The sequence below is a fragment of the Schistocerca piceifrons genome, chromosome 11 (assembly GCF_021461385.2).
Source record: "Schistocerca piceifrons isolate TAMUIC-IGC-003096 chromosome 11, iqSchPice1.1, whole genome shotgun sequence".
In the NCBI taxonomy this organism is placed as follows: domain Eukaryota; kingdom Metazoa; phylum Arthropoda; class Insecta; order Orthoptera; family Acrididae; genus Schistocerca; species Schistocerca piceifrons.
The window spans coordinates 14479076-14499024 of NC_060148.1; the positions used below are offsets into that span (position 1 = coordinate 14479076).

Here is a 19949-nt window from a genome sequence, read left to right on the forward strand (position 1 = left end):
GCAAGTCATTAATATACAGCATCAACAGCAAGGGTCCTAACACACTTCCCCGGGTTAAATGAAGTTACTTCTACAGCTGATGATGGCTCTCCATACGAGATAATGTGCTGTGTCCTCCCGACAAAAAAGTCATTTATCCAGTTGCAAATTTCACTTGATATCCAATACAATCATACTTTTGAAAGTGTAGGTGTGGTACTGAATCAGTCACAGTTGGTGTATCTCTCTCTCCGCTGGCACGTCAAAATAGGCTGCAGCAATGGTCACCACGCTGACAGTCTGTGGAGCTCCAGACGTAACACTGTCTACGAGGCTACTTATCTTGCTGAGAACAGGTCCATTTCCCGATTCAATCTACACGACACGGCTGTACGATCCCGCACAGCTAAGCAGACAATATGTCTGCTCTCTCAGGCACTAATTGCACGGGGGCTGTTAAGGTCCCACATGGCGCCGAGTATGAGCCTTCTGCTACACATCGATTGCATAATCGCGTCACATTCATGTGATCCCTATAAACTAAAGCAGCAACATAGTGGAATGACAAACTGGAGTCACGTAGGCCACACTCCTGCCATTTTCAAATTCTTACACATGCTGGCTGACGTTTCTCCTTCTCACACGAGGCTAAGACAGTCATTGCACAAACAAGAAACATTCAAATGCAGCTTCTGAATGAGAAACCCGCTGTGTAACCTTTCGTTGTATACAGAATGTACACAGTGTCATTCCTAAACACTTTACGTGGCAGTGCTGAAATATTAATCATTTGCATATCCTCCCAATTTGAGGTTGTTTGCAAGTTATTTTCAAGGTGTCGCCATTTTAACGGCTAGCTGTGTAATTGGCAGTGATCTAATTTCATCCAAGATCATATCCTAACATTATTAGATATCAGGCAATACCCATAACAAACTTTGGGACCTCGTAGAACTTCAAAACAAACTTCATTTCCGATCGACCCTCTCATTTTTAAAGTAACGAAATATAGTAGTTCATGTTCAAAGAAATAAAAGTCACATGTTCTTGCAAGCGTTTTACTAAACCAAGAAGAAATGAGACCCTTTCCATTGCTTATTTTTAATCCACTATTTTTGTACTCAGTTTTGTTGCAATCACCGCACTTTTCTGGGGTGGTGCTTCAAGTTTTCTTCTTGCATTCAGAACTATCATAGTGGAAAGTAAGCTTTCCCATCTATATGCACACTGAATGCCACCTTTGTTTTTCCTGTTTCTAACTGAAGAAAAAGACTTCAAGCAGACTATTGGCAATGTACGTAACAAAATCTAGAATCTAACAAAACAGTAATAATAGAAATTAACTTTTAAAAACAATTTAGTTTTATGACTGAAAGAAAATCAAAAACTTTTACACAAAGGTTGGGAACCACAGGAATATCAGAAACTATCACCACAGACAGGAAGCACTGAAGGAAACTCTGACACTGGAATAAAGTAATAGTACTGCCGATACTTGCATGTTTGCTTCATCCTTGACAGGCTAGGAGCCCAACACTTAACGACTACAACACAGCAGCCAAAATACCAATGAGAAGCAAACCTGCCCTTCACTGACATCACTTGTTATTTTAGATTGTGCAACACAGTAATGAAAAAAAACTATGTTGTATAAAGGAGTGCATCTAATACCGCTGAAAAATTTTCAATTACACTGTTCTCACTTTCATTCTTATTTCTCTATTTATCTGATGCCTACACAACACACACACAAATGCAAAAAATGCAGTAAGAAAAATAAAGCAAACATAAATAAATGTCTGTGTATGTTCATCAGACTTAAGGAACACTAGCGGCTCATAAAAATTGGACAATTCGTCCAGTGATCTGTAACACAGCCTAGCTTTTCCCTCTTTTATGGAGCGGAGTCTTGAACACAGTTAGAATATTAACAAACTTATGACATCTATTTCGTAGAAAGATGAGTTACGTGAATGTCAACTAAATCTGGGATTGGCAGCTATGATACTTCCCCAAGTAACATCCAACCACAGAAAAATACGCCATAGAAAATGTGTAAGAGTGCACAAATGAACTACCACACGGGAATGGAACAAGATAAAATCTACTTAACATGCACAGGGTAGTGAAATACTTAATTATCACCTAACGTTACGTAATTAAACTTTTGTCTGTCTGTGGGCGAATAGCTGCAATCCCAGAAAAAATTGAAATCTCTGCCCCACAGAACCGTAGCACGCCAGCAGATGAGTGAAAAACAGAATGTCACAGACCAAGACAGAACAAGATAAGGACACTATACTAAAAGATTTGAAAGTACGGTGGAGAGATAACGAACAAGTAATGGTATCCTAATAAAATTACTTAATAATGATAACGTGATTTTCGAGGTGGAAAGATTCTTCAACACCCACAATGCAGATTTCTACAACCAAGGTCTCCATCACTGGAGAAAAATGTGTCACCCCAGAGGGCAAATATGTACAGACGGACCAACAACTTCATCAAGTTTCAAAGTCTGAGCTTGATTTTTTTTTCAAGATGATAAATAAAACTCTATGGCCACCCCCACTATACTTAAATACAAGAGTACTAATTATATACAATCAACTCCTCTTCAAAATGTACTCATTTATTATGCTACTCAGGGGGAATCACAATGGTAACCTCCATCTAGTCATGACATGCACTAGCCTCTGCATAAAAACTGCACAACCTCTTATCTGAATAAATATACAACCACAAACAACTTGAAGGTTTTTACATTGCAAGCCAACAAACAACCAAACACAGCTGGACTGAAACCGATTTTTAAAAAATGAAAAAGAAAGGAGTAGCAACAGCTAAAGTCAGGAAATTACAACACAATGCACTGACTGCAAGCTCGACAGTTATCAGTCGGATAAGCCTCGCGCCGAAAGCTCAACCACTATCATCCTCAGTGAAAGTTGTACTCAATCTGTCACACAGCAATTGTAAAAGCTAGGCGGTGCCAATGTAGCACATGCAAACATTATGCAACAAACCAAACAAAATGGCACTGGCTACACATAAAATTGGCTGTAGTTTGCTTTCCATTTTTCTTCACATTTTGCTACAAGATAAACACTTGTAAGGACAACAAAAAATATTTACTTCATTAATATTTCAGCCACTGGTAGACGCAAATTCAAATGAACCTTCTTAATATTCTTCTTCTCCTTCTTTTGACTAATGTAAACAACTATAGAACTTATATCAAAACAAAAATGATGTGACTTACCAAACGAAAGCACTGGCGGGTCGATAGATACACAGACAAACACACAAAATTCAAGCTTTCGCAACCAACGGTTGCTTCATCAGGAAAGAGGGAAGGAGAGGGAAAGATGAAAGGATGTGGGTTTTAAGGGAGAGGGTAAGGAGTCATTCCAATCCCGGGAGCGGAAAGACTTACCTTAGGGGGAAAAAAGGACAGGTATACACTCACACACACAACCATATCCAACCGCACATACACAGACACAAGCAAGGAAAAAAGGACAGGTATACACTCGCACACACAACCATATCCAACTGCACATACACAGACACAAGCTGACATTGCTTGTGTCAGTGTATGTGCGGTTGGATATGGTTGTGTGTGCGAGTGTATACCTGTCCTTTTTTCCCCCTAAGGTAAGTCTTTCCGCTCCCGGGATTGGAATGACTCCTTACCCTCTCCCTTAAAACCCACATCCTTTCGTCTTTCCCTCTCCTTCCCTCTTTCCTGATGAAGCACCCGTTGGTTGCGAAAGCTTGAATTTTGTGTGTATGTTTGTGTTTGTTTGTGTGTCTATCAACCTGCCAGCGCTTTCATTTGGTAAGTCACATCATCTTTGTTTTTAGATATATTTTTGCCACGTGGAATGTTTCCCTCTATTATATCCAAATATAGAACTTGAAAGAATTAACTGAAACTCTGAATACAAGCCAGAATGGTTTGTTCACTGATCACTTTGTCTGAACATTAAACACTTATTTGCCCTTTCTTTGTTTCTTCCTGATGACTTTGTGCTCTATCTCCATTTACATACAGGGCAATACATGTGAATATAGTGATTACAAATGGCTATAGCTATTTACCTGCTAAGAATGACTGAGAATTTAAAAGAAAGTTCAAAATTTCAATTGTTAAACAGGCACTGTCAACTGGAAACCGGCACATGTGCAGTGATCCATAAGTCAAAACTTCTGTGTTGTAGCGAAAATGACGCATCCGGTACAGAAGGCATTTTGCCTGATGCAATTCGACATCTATCACTCTGTCTCCATAGAGGAGTGTCAGTGATACACTCAAGCTCTTCTAAATGTGAACAGCATTTCCAGACAGCACTGGGAGTTTCAAGAAGCATTATGTTCGTGCAAATCAGAAAGTATTGGCCAGCCACATGTATCAGCATGAATATTGGAAGAATTCGCTTTTCATTTGAACACAGTCCACAGAAATCGACTTATAAACCCAGCAGGGTGGCTACAAATGCCACAGACAACAATTTTACATGTATTGATTGCGATCTGACAGGAACTGAAACAGTAAAAGTGTGTAAAATGTACAAATTATGCTAGGGGCAACGCTGGGCCTCACATCCATAGACTTTTTATGGGGTTATATGAAAAGCCTTGTCTATGTCTCACCTTTATTCAAACCAGTTCCAGAACTCAAAATACATATTTCTAATGTGGTCATGTTGGTGACCCCACATATTTTTCAGAGTGTATTATGTGAAATGGGTTACCACTCTGATGTTGTCTGTGAGATGAAGGTGGTTCGTTACAACACTTACAAATTATGTAAAAAATAAAAAATAAGCTATTTGAACTTTCTTTTATATTTTCTGTAATTCAAATCAATGTATTGCTATGCACTAAACAGTTACAGCCATTTGCAATCACTGTAATCAGGAATTTTTAATTACAGATTCCCATGTTCGACATGGGATATTGCATCAATATGCATTAACTGAAACTTAATAACAGAGAAAAAAATTAACTGGAAAGTGGTACACATCATAATAATGCAACAGATTTAGAAAATAATTATCAAAAGTAGACATACAGAAAAGTTATATTGTACATACTAACTTAAATGTTTATACACTAAGCCATTACAACAAGACACCACACATTAAAAAAAATTAAAATGTAAAAAAAAAATCGTCAAAACCCACCTCCACCACCATACTACGAAACAGATACTGTGCACAACACATGAAACATTCTACGTTACACCAACACTCATTACGGCAGTAAATGTGTTAGGAGTTTAACAGTCATTTTTAATGTTTCACTAAGAGTAATTCTATTTTCTTTTAATGTGCAACAGCATACGCTGGCATATACTTTAATTTGGTTACGAATATTTTCAGAAGAAAAGCCTGAAATACAAATGCGAATAAGCAGTCAGACACAGAAGCAAACTGCAGTGGATTTGGATCAGACACGGACAGACACTCCACAATGCTGACAACTCTCCCAAAAACATAGATGTCTCACAAAATTTTAACATGGAGCAGAAAATGACTTATCTCTTACTCTCTTTTAAACCCAGTTTTTATTTTAAGATGTATTTTTACACTATTTTTGGTGGGACTATGCTTTGTAAATCTGCCAGCAATATACTCTAATATCAACACAAGATTGTGCCCCTGTATGATATGAACTTACAGCCTCTATTTTTTCTCCTGTAAATACTGAATAAACAAATCAACTTCCATAGTCATTTTAATTCTGGACTTTCACCATACAGGCTGCATAAAAAAAGACTGTGTGTATTGGATAATTTGTTATTAATTTGTGCTTCACTCATACCAGTCGCGTATACAGGCAAGATTACCCTACGTAATATTTTACTACATCAAAATGCATATGGAGCTTGCTTTGCTTATCTTGTGAATTAAAGTAATTGGTTATGAATAATTGGGGGCAGCAGTAAGAAGTTGCAATGAAAAATTAAGATAGCTGGTATCAGCAACGAAAGTGGGTAGAATGAAACAGTGAACAGGGGTAAACTGACTTGCATTTGGAGTAGATTTTGCTGCACTATCCGAAAATCTAGCAGGTGCAGAAACACAAATCGATCTACTGGAGCAGTTAGCCGGTAGAGACAGTTTGAGAATCTCGGGATATAAAATCAAATCTACCACCAAAATAAAAATTCCAACAAAACGTTTTTAGACAGACATTGGTCAAACAGAAGAGCTCAAAAAGTTCAAGTACCAAGAAGAGATAATTCAATAAATGAGTTACAAATAACTGTTGCTAATGGAGGGATACACAAAATGAAAAATGCATATCAAATAATAAAAAATATTTACAATGGAAGTGCATATCAAAGTATGCAAAAAGAAGAGATTGTTTGAGAATTTGGGGGAGAGGGGGAGAAGCAAAACTGAAGAGGCACGAATACAGTGAGCAGACCCAAGTGGGTGTAGGCTGTAGTAGTTATGCGAAGATGGAGATGTTTGCACAGGATAGACTGGTGTAGAGAGCTGCAGGAAACTGAAGACCACAACAACAACAGGACCTACTTGTGTTCTTTATTCACATAATGCCAGAAGGTGAATGAAACAAGCTCTAAATGCTTTTCGATGTAATAAAATAAAACATAAAATCAACAGTAGGGAAAAATGAGGAAAACCAATCACCAGCTTGTACCAAGCTAACTTAGGGCTGGCTTGTAGTAACACTTAATGACATGGAAACATTACTGGCCTTCCAAAGTAAGCATCCCCCCCCCCCCCCCCCACACACACACACACACGCTGATACAGGGTGTTACAAAAAGGTACGGCCAAACTTTCAGGAAACATTCCTCACACACAAATAAAGAAAAGATCTTATGTGGACATGTGTCCGGAAACGCTTAATTTTCATGTTAGAGCTCATTTTAGATCCGTCAGTATGTACTGTACTTCCTCGATTCACAGCCAGTTGGCCCAATTGAAGGAAGGTAATGTTGACTTCGGTGCTTGTGTTGACATGCGACTCATTGCTCTACAGTACTAGCATCGAGCACATCAGTGCGTAGCATCAACAGGTTAGTGTTCATCACGAACGTGGTTTTGCAGTCAGTGCAATGTTTACAAATGCGGAGTTGGCAGATGCCCATTTGATGTATGGATTAGCACGGGGCAATAGCCGGTGCGCGGTACGTTTGTATCGAGACAGATTTCCAGCACGAAGGTGTCCCGACAGGAAGCAATTGATCGGCGTCTTAGGGAGCACGGAACATTTCAGCCTATGACTCGTGACTAGGGAAGACCTAGAACGACGAGGACACCTGCAATGGACGAGGCAATTCTTCGTGCAGTCGACGATAACCCTAATGTCGGCGTCAGAGAAGTTGCTGCTGTACTAGGTAACGTTGACCACGTCACTGTATGGAGAGTGCTACGGGAGAACCAGTTGTTTCCGTACCGTGTACAGCGTGTTCAGGCACTATCAGCAGCTGATTGGCCTCCACGGGTACACTTCTGCGAATGGTTCATCCGACAATGTGTCAATCCTCATTTCAGTGCAAATGTTCTCTTTATGGAAGAGCCTTCATTCCAACGCGATCAAATTGTGAACTTTCACAATCAACGTGTGTGGGCTGACGAGAATCCGCACGCAATTGTGCAATCATGTCACATACAGATTTTCTGTGAACGTTTGGGCAGGCATTGTTGGTGATATGTCTCGATTGGGCCCCATGTTCTTCCACCTACGCTCAATGGAGCACGTTATCACGATTTCATAAGGGGTACTCTACCTGTGCTGCTAGAACATGTGCCTTTACAAGTACGACACAACATGTGGTTCACGCACGATGGAGCTCCTGCACATTTCAGTCGAAGCGTTCGTACGCTTCTCAACAACAGATTCGGTCACCGACGGATTGGTAGAGGCGGACCAATTCCGTGGCTTCCAAGCTCTCCTGACCTCAACCCTCTCGACTTTCATTTATGGGGGCATTTGAAAGCTCTTGTCTATGCAACCCCGGTACCAAATGTAGAGACTCTTCGTGCTCGTATTGTGGACGGCTGTGATACAATATGCCATTCTCCAGGGCTGCACCAGCGCATTAGGGATTCCATGCGACGGAGGGTGGATGCACGTATCCTCGCTAACAGAGGACATTTTGAACATTGCCTGTAAGAAATTGTTTGAAGTCACGCTGGTGCGTTCTGTTGCTGTGTGTTTCCGTTCCATGATTAATGTGATTTGAAGTGAAGTAATAAAATGAGCTCTAACGTGGAAAGTTTCCGGACACACGTCCACATAACATAGTTTCTTTCTTTGTGTGTGAGGAATGTTTCCTGAAAGTCTGGCCGTACCTTTTTGTAACACCCTGTATACAACCACACCAACATCCAGTACCACCCAGCTGTGACTGGTGCTCTCACGAGATCTTGTACATTACTTCCATCCTATAATTTATGCTGCAGCAGTATAATCAATTGGCATATATGTAGAGCTGGTAGTAGCCAAGCACAAACAAATAACATTAGTTTTCTTCTAAAATGATGTGCCATAACAGTGGATGTTTCCTGAATTACTAAACTAATACATCTTCGGTATTTCTCCTACACAAAAATTTGTCATCACGTCCAGAAGAAAGTACAAACAGGAGGGGCAACACTGTTATGAAAACTGACAATACAACACTGGGGCAGAAAATGGAATAACTAGCTAACTATGTTAAAAAATACGGCAAACTATAGTTCCATTACTAGAGTAACACCATATATGAAAAAGCTGAGACAACAATTTATTTACAGTCACATCAAAGCCAAAAATTACTTACAGGAGGTACCAAACCCAATTAGTATACTACTGAGCAATCGATACGTCTACGACAACCACAAATTTTACAAAACCTCACATACCAGGAATGCAATGTAATGTAGTCTACACAACAACACAACTCCATCGGGATCACACAAGCTGGCACAGAAACACATCAGCCAGTTGGTCCGCAAACCATGATGCAAAACCAGTCGGTTACCCAAACACCGTATCACAGCTGCTGTGCGCACTCGTGTGTAACGTGACCAAACTGTGTGGAACTATTGTTTACAGTGACCAAAAAATGTATTCTGCACGGATTTCTACTTGGCTATCGTGAAGAAGCTGTTCCTAATCATTACTTATGGCAATTACTAATTGATTAAACAATTTTAATCGTGCAGATTCCATTTTCCAGCAGGTAAAATTTAAAATTCCACTACATACCGTCTAACAGAATTTTAATATATATAATTTTTAAATAAAAATAGAATATTTCCTGTTGGTGTCTGAGAAAACCATACTGAACAACATTACACCAGAATTTACATCATTTGCAGACTGATAATTATAGCTATTACAAGCAGTATGTTTCTGGATTGGTTAGTACCTCCAAGTATGTGTGGCGAGAGGAAGTCTTTAATGGTTTTTTTCACCCGGGCAGCAGGTCAGGAGTTGATGTATGGATGCATGGACACAAAACAGTTAGTCTACACAGACAGGCATAGTCCGCTTGGTGGTGCAGTTATGGCCGTGCAGAAAAAAATCAGGTTGTATAATTTGTGACGTGTTTGTGAGAAAACTGTTCGACACAGAGAAAAAACAACCAGTAAACTGTTGTGTACACATTAAGATACCACACATACAAATATCTGCACTCACACATCAAAAAATTTTGCATCACCCCAATTCCCAGAACTACTGAAGACTGCGGATATTGTATCACAGACACAGTCCCTCAACCTGCCCAAAGATGTAAACAACCACACACGGGCAATGCCTATTAGACGAAGGGAGTCCGACAGCCGATCAGTTCCAGTCATTCCACCAGGAAGCAGGTACACGGCTCGTGTTGTCTGTAGTTCAACCGTGCCTAGACCACAGTTTGACCGTGTCCGCATTGTTACTTTGTGCCAGGGAGGGATCTCAACAAGGGAAGTGTCCAGGCATCTCGGAGCGAAGCAAAGCGATGTTGTTCCGACATGGAGGAGATACAGAGAGACAGGAACTGTCGATGACATGCCTCGCTCAGGCCGCCCGAGGGCTACTACTGCAGTGGATGACCGCTACCTACGGATTATGGCTCGGAGGAACCCTGACAGCAATGCCACTATGTTGAGTAATGCTTTTCCAATAGGCTGCACGATGCACAACTTCACTCCCGACGTCCACGGCGAGGTCCACCTTTGCAACCACGACACCGTGCAGCTCGGTACAGATGGGCCCAACAACATCCCGAATGGACCGCTCAGGACTGGCATCACATTCTCTTCAGCGACGAGTGTCACATATCCATTAAACCAGACAATCATTGGAGACACGTTTGGAGGCATCCCAGTCAGGCTGAATGCCTTAGACCTGTTTCGCGGTGGCATTATTTGGGCTGTTGGTCACGGAAGGTGCCATAATAGCTGTACGATACGTGAATGCCATCCTCCGATTGACAGTGCAGCTGTATCGGCAGCATATTGGTGAGGCATTCATCTTCGTGGACGACAATTTGCACCTCCATCGTGCACATCTTGTGAATTACTTCCTTCAAGATAACGCCATACCTCGACTAGAGTGGCCAGCTTGTTCTCCAGACATTAAATGTATTGAACATGCCTGGGATAGACTGACAAGGGCTGTTTATGGACGGTGTGACCCACTAACCGCTCCGAGGGATCTACGGCGAATCGCCATTGAGGAGTGGGACAATCTGGATCGACAGTGCCTCGATGAACTTGTGAATGGCATGTCACAATGCATACAGGCATGAATCAATGCAAGAGAACGTGCTACTGGGTATTAAGAGGTACCGGTGTGTACTGCAATCTGGACCACCACCTCTGAAGGTCTCGCTGCATGGTTGTACAACACGCAATGTGTGGTTTTCATGAGCAATAAAAAGGATGGAAATGATGTTTATGTTGATCTCTATTTCAATTTTCTGTACAGGTTCTGGAACTCTCAGAACTGAGGTGATGCAAACCTTTTTTTTTATGTGTGTATATATGGTTGTAATAGCACCATTAAATGGACTATGCCTGTCAGTGTAGGCAAACCATTTTGCGTCCACACTTCAACACCTGATCTACTACTCCTAATAGCCACTCTGTGAATGGAGTAAATACTGATGTGATGTTTTCAGTACATTGTTCTCCGTCACCAGTACAAATGTCTGCACTTATACCCATTACACCCACTGTGTGTGTGTGTGTGTGTGTGTGTGTGTGTGTGTGTGTGTGTATGTCGAAGTCACTGTTTGTACGTCCAAGTCACTGTTTGGTACAGCATGTGAAATACAGAAGTCAACATCTCCGCAATTTGGAAGCTCTATGTGATCTGATCCTGAGTGGCTTCTATTTGATATGGCACACTTGAAAAAACTTGTGGACTCTTTTTCTTGCTGAATTAAAGTCATTATTGAGGCAGTGTTACACGGTATTACGAGATGTCTCCTGGTGGCAATCAACTTTTTTGGCCAGTGTGCTTAGATCTGTGTAGTCCCTACCTATTGGAGCTTTACTACACACAACTCTGCACATTTAAATCAGAACACCTCCCCTGGTCAGTAGTTACACACGAGTCACGCCCGACAGTCGACATGCACGGAGACGAGGGCACAGCACCAGAGAGGAGAAGCAACGAAAGACAGAGTAGGCGAGATTAGTGGAGAGTTGGTAATGCATACGGCATCGCGCCTCGTCGCTGCCGTCCTGGCACTGCCTCACGCCGTCGCAGCGCTGGCTGCCGTCGATGCAGAAGCCGTTGTCGCACCTGAAATCGCCCTCGCGGCATGCTGCGAGGGGGCACACACACGTACATACATACATACACGTACTGAAGTTCTCGTCACTCGTTCCCCGGTACCGGGCACACCCACATGCGCACAAACGCATTCGGTCGGACTTGCAAAGTTACACGTGCTCTGTATGTCCCGAAGTCAGTGGTTGTGGGTCAGTGGGTAGGTGTCAATTGTTCTGACAATTCTGACACAAAGTTTTGCTGATGATATTGCAATTCTATTGGAGACTTGGAGCTTCAGTTGAACCTCTTCAAAACAGGTTCTAAAATAAGTATGAACAGGAGTAAAACAATGGTTTCAGAGAATTAAGCTAATAGTGGGAAATTAAGGTCTGGAGGATGAAACACAGGAAGTAGTAGATGAATTCTACTATTAACAGGTGAAAATAATTCACAACAAGAGAAGCAGAGAGAATACAAAATGCAAGCTGGTAACAGCAGGAAACGCATTTATGAAAATGAGAAACTTACTAACTGCGGATTCAAATAAACACGGCAAACTGATGTGACTTACACTGAGGTGGCAAAAGTCATGAGATAGCAATATGCTAATATAAAGGTGGTGGTAGTATTGCGTACACAAGGTGCTTTAGTGTAGCTGTCACTTGTCCTGAGGTGATAAATGTGGAATGGTTTCAGACACGATTACAGCCACACGACATGTAGTCAAAACTAGGTGCATGGGACATTCCATTTCAAATATCATTAGAGAATTCAGTATACTGACAGCCACAGTGTGTCAGGCATACCAAATTATAGGCATTACCTCCCACAACAGACAATGCAGTGGCCGACAGCCTTCACTTAATGACCGAGAGCATCTGCGTTTGTGTAGAGTTGACAGTGCTTCCGTAAATAACCGCCCAAATCAATGTGGGACTTTAACGATGAAAATATCCATCGGGACAGTGCAGCAACTTTTTGCATTTAATTGCCTATTGCAGCAGATGACCGACCCGAGTGCCTTTGCTAACAGCACAATATTGCCTGCAGTGGCTTGTGACCGTATCAGTTGGACTCTAGATGACTGGAAAACTGTGGCCTGCTCAGATGAATCCCATTTTCAGTTGGTAAGAGCCGATGGTAGGGTTTTGTATGTAGCACAGATCCCATGAAACCATGGATCCAGGTTGTCAACAAGACACTGTGCAAGATGGTGGTAGGTCCATAATGGTGTGGGCTGTGTTTACATGGAACTAAACTGACCATTTCATTCTTCTTTTCAACAAATTAGAAAAAAAGTTGATTTGTCACATACGTGTTCCACAGACTGGCATGGAGCGCTCATTGAGGATCCGGATTTTTCTAGCCACACATTATGAAAAATTTTCTCTAACACAGACCTTTGAATTCCTACAAGCAGTGTTCAAAATGAAACGTTTTTCAGTGACAGTTGGTGGCTTGTCAGACTCTTCTTCATTAAGCACATTCTGATGCCTTTCATTATTAAACACTACATACTACTTTCTAACAGTGGTACATCACCGACATAGACTTTTATCTGATACCTTGATGTCAGGAAGCTTTTTCCTTACTAGGCAACTATGTTACACTTATTACTTTCAGCAGCTCTTTTCACACACAGAAGAACTTTTCACTCATTTACATAGCAAGTATTACATATCTGACTATGAAGTAATGGCAACAGTCTGAGGTGTGTATGCAATGGATTACTGGAAGTGGTTACATCCAGCTGCCTGGAGACCATTTGGAGCCATTTGTGGACTTCATATTCCCACACAACAACGGAATTTTCATGGACGACAGTGCACCATTTCACTGGGCCACGATTGTTTGAAGAACTTTCTGGACAGTTCGAGCAAATGGTCTGGCCACCCAGATCTATTTTCATGAATCTGTTTGCACATTTATGGAACAATTGGCAGGTCAATTCTTGCACAAAACTCTGCACTGACAACACTTCCGCAACTACGGACAGCTATAGAGGCAGCATGCCTCATTATTTCCACAAGGGACTTCCGAAGGCTTATTGAGTCAACACAACATCATGCTGCTGCACTATGCCAGACAAAAGGTGATCCACCATGATATTAGGAGGTATCCTATGATTTTTGTCACTTCAGTGTATTCTGAAAATTCTGACACAGTCGTTTGATGATGACACGGTAATTTTGCCGATGGTGCCAAAGCACTTTTAAGATTAATTGCGGAAATATCTGTCATTGTGAAAAAAAGCTTTTATAATGAACATAAACAAAATTTAAATAAAGATAGTAGAGTGTAGTCAACTTAAATTAGGTGATGCTGAGGGGGAAAATTACATTAGCAAATGAGATGTTGAAAGTAGTCAATGAGTTCTGCTTTTTGGGCAGCAAAGTGTGGACAGCAGAAGTAGAAACGATACAAACTGCACACAGGCAAATCAAAAACAGAATTTCTGAAAAACAGAGAAATCTGCTAACACTGGGTTTAAATTTAAATGTCACATGGTCTTTTCTTAATCTATTTCGAACGCCTTGTGTGGCTGTCAAATGCGGATGACATACTAGAGTTCAGTCAAGAAGCAAATAGTAGCTTTTGAAATCTGGTGCTACAGAAGATTGCTGTTGGGTGGATGGATGGATGTCTTTTGTCTTTGTCACTGATAAACCCATTACCACATGGATCCAATGCAATGTTACTCACATTTTAATCAAGATGCAATAATAACTTAGTACACATATAACAGTCTCAAAAATAAATACACTTAAATGAATGTACTGTTAATGTTGAAACATATAGCATGCCAGTGTTTGACATGCAACCAAATTAGTTGATTATCTGATTTGTAAATTACATTTTGAAAAACATGAACAGAAAACTGCAATAAAAATTATATGCTGACTTACTGATCACAAATTATGATTTCTCATAAGGTGCTGAAACTATGCATAATTACTGAGAAAGTAAAACTGCATAAAAATTAATACATAGAGAAATTAAATCAGTATGGAATTAAAAAGAAGAGAAATTGTTAGTAAAATAATAAGACATCTGTGAAAGTAGAAGCTGCTGAACTCATTCTGTAGAAACGCTAAAACAAAAGAAGAAAAATATTTTCTTTGATCTAGCTGAAAAAAATGAGAACGGACATCCGGACAGCGTAAAATAGTCTCCAGACTGTCAGATTACTAGCTGAAAATTTGCTAAAAATATGTTAGTACATAGACTGGAAAATTAGTGACTAGTATGAAATGAAGAAAAGACGACCGACGAAAGTACGAATGTGCGACATACCGTCATTAACAATCAACAAATTCTTCAGTACCGGCAGTTTCATTTCCATTGTGAATATACAAATACGTCCTTATCGTTTCATCTGCTTCTCTCCCGCCTCGACTGCATTCGGATTAACGCATGAGGTACATTTTTGTACTGTCGGTCAGCGGCTACTTGATGCAGAACACTACAAAGAAATTTTAAACTCTGAAGTAATTTTATTTATGAATTTTCTTGTCAATAAAAGTAAACGACAATGGTTTAGTTACCAATTCACTTCCCTATGCAAGGTAACGTTGCTTCGATCGATAATACGAAATATGCAGATTGAGTGTAACGAAATCACCTCCATCACAGTGACAACATATTATTTATTGCTAAATTCGTAACTCCGACTTAGAATTTTGAACAAAGGCGGCGTTCCACAACACAAGAAAAAAATCGGGATTTTTAGATGTCGAAATGCTACGTCTAAAATAGATGCCTCTACGTGAAAACTCTATGTGAAAATATCGAACAATTGCTGATCAAAGATGTCTTCCGCAATTTAACATACTGTGCAACAATAATCAGCGAAACAATAACTATGACAAATGATCAAGGTCATGAGCATGATTCTCCGATATTGGAAGTTAACTTGGCTTTTCTCACAAATTCATAATCGCTGACGAGCGAATATGGCGTCCCTGCTTCGCTTTTTACAGTGCTGGAATTGCCAAAAAATGGTCAAGTGGATATATGGTACCAATCACACCGATAAGAATAATACTGCATAATAACCGTCATTTGTAATTAATTACATTTTTTACACAGGCAAACTTGTCTACAGTTCAATATTAATCGAGGTGTAAGAGAATTTGGCAACGATTAACAATTACTATGCTGGAGCCTCTTACAGATAATCTACGAACTAGTCGTACATGTGGCGCCTCTTGCGGAAAATCTATTAACTAAATGAGATTTGTTCGAAATTTCGGATAATACTTAGTAAGGAAATTCACTTTCTTCGACTTAGTCAGGTATTATGAAGTAGTATTTCTGTTTTCAAGCTGTTGGTTAGATTGAGGCCTGATAGCATAGCTTATATATTTATTTGTACATTCCCCTCTGTATTAAGTCATACGTATTTATTTCGTTGTCCTTACAGGTGTCTTCACAATGACACTTTATCGAAACACAGATTTCGTCATTGGTTCCGCCATCTTATGTCATTAACATCCCTCGTTGCCAATCATCACGCATTTTGTCCATTTTACACAAAATGTAATTTTCGGCGTTCGATAAGGTAAGGTAGTACATGCATTTATTGTCTACGTTTTAGTACCATATATGTGTACTTATTGTATAAATTTCAAAATCTGCTTATCGGTTTCGAACGTCTGCTAAAATTTTACCAGAAGACTCTTTAAGTTAATTGATTAAAAGTTTATTCTAAATTAAATCAAACGAACGCACATAAAAAGTCTTGAACGAATTTTGAAAATGCAGTTGATGAATAAGCACGCAGACAAACCCTGACGTTTGTCACTTTTATGTTATCCGTAGTTCCTTAGTTACTTCTGTGTAACTGTTATTATTATCTTCTTGGAGATGTTGTCCGTCTACGCAGCTAAAAATAATGCCGTTTGTTTTTGTTTCATATTTTCTTCCTGTTAGGTACGGCACAACTTTTTGGAGCACAAGTTTAAATTTATGTTTCATTCATGTTACAATTGTATAAGATCTCGATGTTACACGTGTGGGCCTAGAATTGTACCTCGTTTTCGTGAGTACACAAGAACGTGCGATATTTTTAAGTTTGCTTATACATTTCACCCAAACACTGCACTTTCGCTCTGTGTGTGCGTGTGTGTGTCGGTAGCGCATATATGCTGTTTACAGTGTTGTCAAATGTTGCTGTGTGTTTTTCGGTCAGCCTGCTGCATGCGTTGTGATGTCGGTATGGAGTTTGATATTCCTTCGTTTTTATGTAGGTGCGTTTGGTGGGCGATGCTCTGGGAAAAGAGAGAATTTAAGTGATGATGATCGCAACAAAAATAAAAAAAAGGCACGCACATTGAGACTCCCTCCATTCAAAGAGCATGCCCCACAATACACGCAACTACATAAGAAACAAAACAGAGTGCATACAGATATCACAAGCCATACATAAGGCTGATAGAAAAAAACAGAGCAACATTCGCAACACTATGTACAGCACGTTGGAAAATCATACACTGAGTGAAGTGCATAAATGAAATGTATTCACAAACAATGGCGTATACAGGACAACAAAGTATAAATCCAGAGTGACACATGTAATAATTAGATCTCAAAAAGTCGTAAGCAGAACACAACAGTAATGCAATCTTACAAAACTTGCGTTCCAAAAATAATTTTGTTACGAAAATATAAGGCAATAACAAAGAAAGTGTAATATACGAACGTAATTATATGGACCAGACCAGATGGCCGCGTATGTCAGCGCGCTGCTTCTGGGCCCCTGGCCAGCCTGAACGTAGTTTTTAGGCGGTTTTCCACATCCCACTAGCAGAATACTAGGCTGGTGCCCAAGTCCCACTTCAGTTACACCCTTTGCAAACATTTAGAAAACTTTTGTACGCTTGAACATGGATTGACACTAGACACAAACAGGTGGAATACGCAATTTCTGTCCCAGGGGGTGCGGTTGGGGAGGGGGTTGTCAGGAAGCGCATCCAGCCACCCTCTACGATTAACATTGCCATATCCACTGACCTCATGAAGATGTGGGATAAAGTTCAGGAAAAAGGTATATACCTACAACAATTTGCATCTGTATCCATACTCTGCAAACCACCATGAAATGCACAGCAGAGGGCAAATCCCATTGTACCTGTTATTAGGTTTTCTTCCTGTTCAATTCACGTATGGGGCATACTAAGAAGATTGTTTGAATGCTTGCCTCTGTGCCTGCTGTAATTATTTGTTCTGTTCAAGACACCTCATTGTGTTTGAACTCAGAATATATTCTCCGATTCTACAACAAATTGATGTCAAGGACATTGAACGGTAGTTTTGCAGATCATTTCTACTACACTTCTTGTAGACGGGTGTGACCTGTGCCGTTTTCCAAGAACTGGGCACAGTTTTTTTTCGAAGGACAGATTATAGTTAGAAGAAGGCTAATTCAGTATCGAATTTGACAGGGATTCCATCGGGCCCTGGGGCTTTGTTCAGTGTTAACGATTTCAGCTGTTTCTCAACACCATTGACACTAACTCATCAGTGGTACGAGGGATTACATTGGGGCCATTCTCCTGACTTTTCCTTTGTAAAGGAACATTTGATAACGAAGTTAAGCATTTCAGCTTTCTTTTGCTACCCTTAGTTTCAGTTCCTGTCTCATTCGCTAGGGACTGGACACTAAGTTAGGTGCTACTAGAAGCCTTTACATATGACCTGAATTTCTCTGGTTTTGTGAAAGGTCGTTTGACAGTATTTTGCTACAGTAGTCATTGAAAGCTTCATGCATTGCTCTCTTGACAGCCAAAAGCGTTGCATTCAGCACTCCTCTATCTACAGCACAATGCTTTGTTTTACACCTATAATACAGTAATCTCTGTTTCTTTTTAAGTTCGTTTACAGTGACTGTATACCATGGAGGGTCTGTCCCATCATGATCTGTTCTACTTGATGAATATATATCCAATGCATGGTGAATTATTCTTTTAAACTTGAGCCAAGGTTCCTCTGCATGCTCCTTCCCTCTACTGAAGGTTTTAAGTTCCTCATTGAGATGTGACACTGCTACTTTTGTACCTAGTTTACTGAACATATATATCTTTGAGCTTGTTTTAGTTGTTCTTTGTATTTTTTTAATCATTGTTGCCACAACAGCATCATGATCACTGATGCGAGTTTCGATGCGGACATGCTCAAAGAGGTGTGGTCTGTTTGTTGCCATTCAATCCAATATACCGGGTGATCAAAAAGTCAGTATAAATTTGAAAGCTGAATAAATCACGGAATAATGTAGATAGAGAGGTACAAATTGACACACATGCTTGGAATGACATAGGGTTTTATTAGAACCAAAAAAATACAAACGTTCAAAAAATGTCCGACAGATGGCGCTTCACCTGATCAGAATAGCAATAATTAGCATAACAAAGTAAGACCAAGCAAAGATGATGTTCTTTACAGGAAATGCTCAATATGTCCACCATCATTCCTCAACAATAGCTGTAGCCGAGGAATAATGTTGTGAACAGCACTGTAAAGCATGTCCGGAGTTATGATGAGGCATTAGCGTCGGATGTTGTCTTCCAGCATCCCTAGAGATGTCGGTCGACCACGATACACTTGCGACTTCAGGTAACCCCAAAGCCAAAAATCGCACGGACTGAGGTCTAGGGACCTGGGAGGCCAAGCATGACGAAAGTGGCGGCTGAGCACATGATCATCACCAAACGGCGCGCGAAAGACATCTTTCACGCGTCTAGCAATATGGGGTGGAGTGCCATCCTGCATAAACATCGTACGTTCCAGCAGGTGTTTATCAGCCAGGCTGGAGATGATGCGATTCTGTAACATATCGGCGTACCTCTCACCCGTCACGGTAGCAGTTTTGCTGTCCAGCGCTATCTGTCGGACATTTTGTGAACTTTGTTTTTTTTTTTTTTTTGTTCTAATAAAACCCCATGTCATTCCAGGCATGTGTGCCAATTTTCACCTCTCTATCTACATTATTCCGTGGTTAATTAAGTTTTCAAATTTATACTGACTTTTGGAGCAGCCTGTATTTCCATTACGAGTGGGTTTCTGAACTATCCGATGTCGGTAGTTTTCAGAGAAGGCATTTAATAATCTGATATAACAGTGACGATCTTAGAAGGGGTAAATAAGCTGAAGATGTGAATTGAAGTTTGCCATATGGAGGGCATTGGACTATCGTAATCCATGCAGGGCTGTTGGCTATAAGGCCGCAGTGGAGC

The 19949-nt window shown here is 40.4% G+C and overlaps 1 protein-coding gene across 14 annotated transcripts in view; it reads right to left on the reverse strand.

The window, feature by feature from the left end:
• The window catches only part of LOC124720011 (basement membrane-specific heparan sulfate proteoglycan core protein), an 801341-nt gene that overhangs the window by 397519 nt on the left and 383873 nt on the right, over nucleotides 1-19949 (reverse strand). For 11 of the 14 annotated variants that reach the window (XM_047245254.1, XM_047245255.1, XM_047245259.1 and 8 more), the window contains one exon: nucleotides 11663-11770. The exons of the other annotated variants lie outside the window; for them this stretch is intronic. In XM_047245254.1, coding sequence (XP_047101210.1) covers nucleotides 11663-11770 — 108 coding nt within the window. The remainder of the gene's footprint in view (nucleotides 1-11662; nucleotides 11771-19949) is intronic. 14 annotated transcript variants of the gene reach the window in all.